This window comes from Elephantulus edwardii, unplaced genomic scaffold, assembly GCF_000299155.1.
Source record: "Elephantulus edwardii isolate Elephantulus edwardi_28Jun2011 unplaced genomic scaffold, EleEdw1.0 scaffold00007, whole genome shotgun sequence".
Taxonomy (NCBI): Eukaryota; Metazoa; Chordata; class Mammalia; order Macroscelidea; family Macroscelididae; genus Elephantulus; species Elephantulus edwardii.
The window spans coordinates 2,698,456-2,705,594 of NW_006399757.1; the positions used below are offsets into that span (position 1 = coordinate 2,698,456).

The window sequence follows — 7,139 nt, forward strand, 5'->3', positions numbered from 1 at the left end:
TAGGACACATTTGTGTTAGATAGAATAAACAATGTGGAGGGAGCGGGAAGGTAGGAGGGATAGCGAGGGAGAGAAACAGCACACGGATGTTTTTAGACTTTGCTGAAGATTGTTATTTTTACATCCTTGGGCGCAGGACTACAGGGAGTTAAATTCCCCAGGGAGAATCCCACGGTGCCAGGGAAAACCCGCTGCAGACTGGTTTGCCAGAATATTTTTGTCCGCGGCTCCCTGACCAAGGGTTTAAAAAAAAAAAAGAAAGAAAGAAAGAAAAAGAGCTCAAGAGAGGAGGCTACTGCGAATGGAAGAAGTGAGGTTAGCGCAAGGGAAGGAATTCTGAAACCGAGCCTGTGTCCGCGCCGCTTGGGGCCTGCCCGCCTTCTTCACATGCCGCGTCCAGGCGGAGGGTGGTGGGGGGTGGCATGAAAAAGAGCCTCCCTCTTCTCTGCAGAGTGCAAACTCGCCCTTCAGTCAACTCAGCAGCGGCAGGGGGTTTGAGGTCGTGCTGAAAGGGTCCCCTTTTCCAAACCTGGGAATGAGGGTGCGGCATGATGAGGATGGCTGGGGAAATGTCTGTACTCTTCATGTGTAGAAAAGGAAACAGCGTGTTCAAAGCACGTTCTCGCCACTGCCAGCCAGCCGGTGGGTAGGAAATGTTAGACGTGCACGGTGGCTGCGCCCCCTTAAGCTTCCCAGACGCTCTCTTCCAGCCGGGGAAGTCTGCAGCGCAGGGGCTAGCCAGGCTCGCTGCGACGCGGGTGCCCTCTTTCTCCTGGATTTGCCAATAATCAAGCCCCGGTTCTGAGAATGAGAGCTGCTGAAATCCTTACAAGCAAAGGCAGACAGCAGGAAACAGATCCCTGCACCTCTTCCCTCCTTTCCCCACTCTCCGACAGCGTAGAAAACAAACGCCACGGGAACTTCTCACCCGGAAAGGAGAGCTGGCAAGAGGCAGGGAGGGAGAGAAGCTGCGGCTGCGGCTTTGGGTGCAAGGTGGCGTGGCGGGAAGGCCCTCAGCTCAGGCCACCGCTTGCGTGCTCAGCTTGGGGTCGCCCAGGGGCCAGGCTGGGCTATCTAAAGACTTGCCAAACCGTTGAATCCCCTAAGGGTCATGCTGTTCCAAGCTGACGGGCAAGCCTTCCCTCCTGGAAAGAAAGAAAAGGAAGAAATCCAGAGAGAGGGGAGGAAAGGACTGGAGAGGGAGATGGAACACACAGGTAAATTGCCCTCCGGGCACACAGCGTGCCTTTTCAGGTCTCCCAACCCTAGAAGAGCTTTCACAGAATCGTCAGATGACAGGATGTAATTTTTTACGTTCTAATCCAAATCCCCAACAACACCCCCCCCCCTTAAGAAGGCTCTTTTGTCACATTTATTGCTGCCTACTTCCTAGCTGTAAAATATTTCTCATGAATAGTGTAATTTTCAACACGTTTTTCTCCTTGGCATCCCAAGGAAGAGTCAGGCCAACTAAAGGCCAGAGCCAGAAAGACGCCTACGATTCACGCCTGGGGGTACGGCTCTGGAAGGCGCCCTAGCTCTGGTCACACTGCTGACGTCCCTACGCAGAGGTGCGGGGAGAAGGCCTTGGCTCCTGACAGTCTCCCTCTTTTGCCAAAAGATCCCTTCACAAAGGAAAAACCCCGCAAGCAGATTTGATTTCCGTCGTCGTTTGGAACCTGCTTAGCTACTGTTTTAGGGAAAAGTTAAAACAGAGGGAACTGCTTCTTGTAAAAGCCGTACAGTGATAGAGATGATGAAAGGGGGGGGCATGAATCATAATAAGAATATTATGTCACATGAAGTAAAATAAACACGGTACCACACAATGCTTTCCTTCACCCTGAAAGTCCCTCTCCTAGCTGAAGATCAAAGGACACAGCAGGCTCTGCTAGGCCTACTCCTTTCCAGCCATCATTGACCTTCACTTCTGCAGGGTGTCCAGACTGCAGATCACCTTAAATCTCTCTGAAAGGCCTAAGATACATTTAAAATAATACATCCAAAGAGTCCAAAGCTCTACCATTTCCATGCCCTCTAAACATTTCAGGGTCGGTTTGTTTTTTTTTTTAAAGTTACTAAGTGTAAAAGGAGATTTCTTTTTCATCTAAAGAAGTTCTCTTTGAAGGGAGTGTAATTTGTCTAATTGCTCTAGCAATACACAGCCTGAAAGTATGTGTGTGTGTGTGTGGGGGGGTGGTGTAGAAGCTCTCCATACTAACTGCGCTTAGAAGTCAGAGGGGCTATTGAGGGGTTTCTGTTGTCTTCTTACTCAAATACAGGGCAAAAGGGGTGCATTTGGGTTTTAGCGCTACTTTCTGAGACAATTTGAGGTTTAACTTATAAACATATTTTTGTGGTAATGTAGAAAAACACCCAAATGTATATTATTAGACAAGTCACATGTATATATAGAGATAAAAAGTACAACCACCAACGTATCCACATGTACAGTTTGGCCCCGAGCAGCCCTCAATTCTTTTTTTCCTTTTTGCCTGGCTGGACCTCTGCAGAGTTTGTCTTCAATTAATTACTTGCATGGCAGTCACCAGCCAGTTATCCTGGGGGCAAAAGATAATTTTCTTTTTTTTTTTTAGACACATTTTGTTTTCGTGGTCGAAATAATTTTATTTATCCAGAATATACAGTTTAATTCCTCTATCTACACTTATTTACATGGTTAAAATAACAATGAAAAAAAGTCTCTTGAAAAGTTGAGGTCATAGATTTCAAGGCACCATTGATAGTGTCCACAGTTGCGCAAAAAAGTTCGTCTGTAAAAAAGAGGGGGTAGGGAGTCCTTTGAAATGCAATAACTTACATGCAAAAAAAAGCTTTACACATGAATCTTTTTTGTTTGCGTTTTCCAAACTGCCCCAATGAATTCCTTCCCCCTCCTTTTTTTATGACTTTCTAGAACAGCAAAACACAGTTCAAAAAAAAAAAAAAAAAGCAAAGGAGAGTGGCCGGTCTAATAGAGTGTCCCGGAGGCCAAAGCCAGCGGGTGCTGTAAGGAGCCCGGCGGCGGCAGGTGGGAATTGATTGAGCTGGCTGCGCTCGGGTACCAGGAAGCAGAGTTCTCCAGGTAGCTGGATGCGGGGGACGGGTTGGAGGTCGGAGGGTGGGCATGAGGGTGATGGCTGAGCGAGCGGGATGAGCCCTGGGGCTCCCACACCGCCGGAGACTGCGGCGAGTTACACGCCATGGGGTCGCTGGAGCTGGGGCTGTGCTCTGGGGGCATCTCCCCGTTTTTCATAATCTTCTTGATCTTGGATCTTTTGTTCTGAAACCAGATTTTCACCTGGGTGGGGGAACAAAGGCACATGTTACCCGGACACTCAAAGGCCGCCCACGCCTTCCCGGGTGCCAGGGCGGGAGAAAGGACCCCTCCCCCCAGACAGCCCTCTCCTTAGCTCAAAGCCTACAGCCCAGGGCGTGAGTCTGGGGCAAAGCCCCACCTAGGATGGTTCAGCCAGAGGGGGACTGTGCGTCCCCGTGTCCGCGGCAGTAGCGAGCGCGCACGCGTAGGCCTACCCCGGGCGCACGGAAATAGGCGCCTCTAAGGTCTTCCAAACAATGGCCTAGCCTTTGCAGGGGGTGGGGGTGGGGAGGGAGGGTAGGAAAAGGGGGAAAGGGGCTGCAGTATCTGGAGAGGGCGCCACTGGGCCAGCAAGTGTTAAGAGAACCAACCCCGAAATCTGTTCGACTCCCTACATTCCCACTCCCGCGCCAGGAGGCCAGAGTCTGCCAGCTGCTCCAGGCAGCAACTCGCACGCGCTTTATTCTTCTACAGGACGCAGCCAGTGTGCAGAAAGAGCGAAGGGAATGACAAAACCCAGATGATTTCAACAGACAACAGCGCCCCCACCTCCAAACCCGAGACCCTTCGGTTCCAGAGGCTGGAGGCCTCTGCCCGGCCTAGGGTTCCTGCTAGGCGGCCAGGCCAGCTCACTCCCAGGCTGCAGCGCATTCTGAGAAAATAAGACGACTGCCCGGGCTTTCGAAAAGGAACCCTTTCCTGGTGTCCAACCTAGGACAAGCTAGGTGTCCAACTGGCTCCCCCTCCTCCGAAATCTTAAGAGGAGGGGCCAAGGACATCTCCGTCCAGTCCCCACCATCGCTTGACAGCGACACTGGGTCTGATTCATGGAGGCAGTCGTGTCTTGTGCTGTCTGTGAGGTTTACACTGGTCCTAGGGACACTGTCTGCTGGGATTGCAGACTCCGAGCTCGAGCCCGGCTGAGCTCCGTTTACCTGTGTTTGCGTTAGTCCCAGAGAGGCAGCCAGCTCGGCGCGTTCCGGCAGAGCGAGGTACTGGGTCTTCTGAAACCTTCTTTGTAACGCGGCCAGCTGAAAGCTGGAATAAATAGTCCTGGGTTTGCGAACTTTCTTTGGTTTGCCATTCACCATCCTCACCTCCGGCTCAGCCACTTCTTTCTCTGAAGGACCAAAGCAGACGCAGTTAGAGCTCGTCTGCAGACGCTGGCCCCTTTGCCGAAGTTTCTTACCGTACAAGCTTTTTGCGCTCTTTCTCTCTCATCACCCTTTAAGTTTACGAGATCTCGAGAACTATGCCCCTCCCCTAAGTCACAGAAAAGACAAGTGGTCTCAGGTGGTCTCCCTGGTCTGTTCTTGCCAGTTGCTGTGAATCGGTTCACAGCGCTGCCTTCTTGGCGTGTAGAATTCCGTCTTTGCCTTATTTCTCCCAGCTGTGTTCTGATTCCCATCCTATGCTCACCCGCTTTTCTGGGGCACGAAGAGTCACAGCCTCTCTGGGGGCTTCACCGGAGAGCCTATCTTATCGCCCATCCCCACACCCACCCCGTCTCCTCCCGCTCTGTGACCTCGGTTCGGTCAGCGTTTTTTGGAGCGCCTGCACAGGCCAGATCCAGGGGCAGGCAAGACACAAACCAAGGTCTCCAAAGTTCAAAGGCCCACAAGCAAACTCTGCTCCTTCACATCAGCAGCAAGCGGTCGGGTCTGCTGCAGACAGAGGGCCGATTATGCAGCCCCCAGAATCTTGCTGCAGATCTACGAGGGCACAGATGTGTCTGGTTTCTTTTACAAATAGACTTAATAAGTTCTCGGCCAAAAGAGGGGGAAAACCCTTTTTCCATTTATGCACGACTTACAGAGACAGTGAGAGACACGAAGCCAGCTTACCCCCATCCCCCTTGTATAAAAGTTCGTCAAGAGCCACAATGAAAAGGAATCGGTAGGAGTCTCTCCGTGTGTGTATGGGGGATGGTGGTGTGGTAGGAGTCTCTCCGTGTGTGTATGGGGGATGGTGGTGTTTTCGTAGGAAAGGGGTGGTAGGTCAGGACAAGTTTCTCATGGAATTATAATCTTTCGGAAACCACGAGGAAAACACTTGACTCAATGAATGCATGTTTTACAAGTGTATCCCGGAAACAAAAGTCCCTTTCCCCCAAAGCACTATTTTATCAAAAGTGCCCATCCCCTGAACGTGTGTGAGTGTGTGTGTGTGTGTGTGTGTGTGTGTGTGTGTGTGTATGGCAAACAACTGGGAGAGGAAGGGTGGAGGCTAAGGGCTGTGGTCTCCGTTCTGCCAGAGAAGGGGATGCTAATATTAGGAAGATTACACTAGTGGGAAGAGATCAAATCCACCAGTAAACTTCTCCACAAGACCTCATACCTCTCTTACGGTCCAAGCTCACTAACCCTCTTAAACTCCCAACTAACTTTACAGAAGGACCAAAGAGACAATTTTACAATGACAATTTTAAACCCCTATGGAGGGGAGGAAAAAATCCCTCCAGCAGCGTGACCCCTCAGTAACTCTCCACCGCTAAATAGCTTTTTGTTTTTTGAAATGCCTGGGAGGAACCGCAAGCCTCTGGGCGCGCTCTTCCTCTGGTGGGCCGACTCTCCACCCCACCCCCGCGCCTCGCCCCGGGCACCGCCGCCTGCTCGCCGAGCACCGCCGCCTGCTCGCCGAACGACCCCACGATCCTAGAAGCAGCCTTCCACTCCCACCCCCACCCCCACCAGCCGAGCACGCTGCCTCCAAATGCCAACTCCCCTTTATTGTGCGCAAACTCCACCTGGGCTGTTGCATTCTTTCTTCTGGCCACCCGGGGGGAGGGGGGGGACCACCACAACACCAAAAACCCTTTCCAGACTAGCTGGCGTCCTTGGTCAGGCAACTGGGGAGCCGGGCGCTTGAAGCTCCACCCCACCCCGAGGTACCAGCGGGAAAAGAAGCGAGTCAGAACCTCCCTGCGGTGGAAATCTGCAACTTCCAAGACTGGCCTGGGAACCACGCTTGGTTACCCAGCGGGCTCCCTCTTATCCGCCGGGCGCGCCCCCACCCCGGTGGGTAGCGTGGCTCCCATTCCCCCACTCTACCTGGCTGCTCCCGAGTCCAGGACCCCGCTGTAGCCCCTGTGCAACCGTACCTGACTGGCTGGCGGCGCTGGGGACGCGGTTGTAGGCGCCGCTGTACTGGTGGTAGGGGCTGGCATAGCTGTAGTCGGCGTAGGCTTTGGCGGGGTAGCTCCCGGCGGCGCCGTTGACGCCGTGGTACTGGTACTGGTAGGGGTTGAGCGCTTTGCCATAGGAAGCCGAGGTAGGAGAGCAGTAGCCGTGCGGGGCTCCCCCCGGGGGCGTGTAGTAGTCGGAATCGGTTGCCGATGACTCGGGCAAAGTTGGCGATTCCTGAGACGGATGGTGCATGGCTGCGGACGTCTGGAAGGGAGTTTGGAAGTCGCCGGATCGGATGCTGGGGACCCTTCTGTCAAACACTCCTGTCATCGCTCGCAGGCGGTGGCTGTCCAGGCTGCTGAGGCGGCGGCTGCGCGAGTTGGCGGTGAGGTTGCTCTGGTCTAAGCAGACATGGCTGTGGGAGCGAGGGAGGAGGAGGAAGAGGAGGAGGAGGAGAGAAGGAGGAGGAGGCAGCGGCGGCGAGGAGGAGGCTGGGAGTCGTGGAGGCTCTGTCTCCGGCAGGCTGACTGCTGGCTGAGGCGCAGCACAGCCTTGGTTAAATCCTTAATTGCACGCTTACGCACAGCGGGGTGGATCGGGTTCCATTGGCCAGGGCCTGGGGAGCAGCAGCAACACCCTAACTCGTCCAACTAGTTTTAGCACAACAAAGCATTGCTTAAAAAAAGGCGGGGGGG

At 53.3% G+C, this 7,139-nt stretch overlaps 1 protein-coding gene across 1 annotated transcript; it reads right to left on the reverse strand.

Annotated features, from left to right (window-relative positions):
- Window positions 1–2,613: 2,613 nt before the first annotated feature.
- On the reverse strand, window positions 2,614–6,970 carry DLX5 (distal-less homeobox 5). Its single transcript, XM_006880230.1, has 3 exons — window positions 6,420–6,970; window positions 4,255–4,439; window positions 2,614–3,301 (listed from the first exon to the last, which is right to left on the reverse strand). Exons 1-3 carry the CDS (start codon window positions 6,772–6,774, stop codon window positions 2,972–2,974), a joined length of 870 nt encoding a protein of 289 aa, XP_006880292.1. The 5' UTR covers window positions 6,775–6,970; the 3' UTR covers window positions 2,614–2,971.
- Between the last annotated feature and the right edge of the window lie 169 nt (window positions 6,971–7,139).

What these genes read in the sequence shown, in the direction of transcription:
- DLX5 (XM_006880230.1), bottom strand. Translation starts at nt 6,774, where the DNA reads ATGACAGGAGTGTTTGACAGAAGGGTCCCCAGCATCCGATCCGGCGAC. An exon ending in CAGCGCCGCCAGCCAGTCAG is followed by an intron (nt 4,440 to 6,419) that starts GTACGGTTGCAC and finishes TTGGTCCTTCAG; the next exon opens with AGAAAGAAGTGGCTGAGCCG. An exon ending in TGGGACTAACGCAAACACAG is followed by an intron (nt 3,302 to 4,254) that starts GTAAACGGAGCT and finishes TCCCCCACCCAG; the next exon opens with GTGAAAATCTGGTTTCAGAA.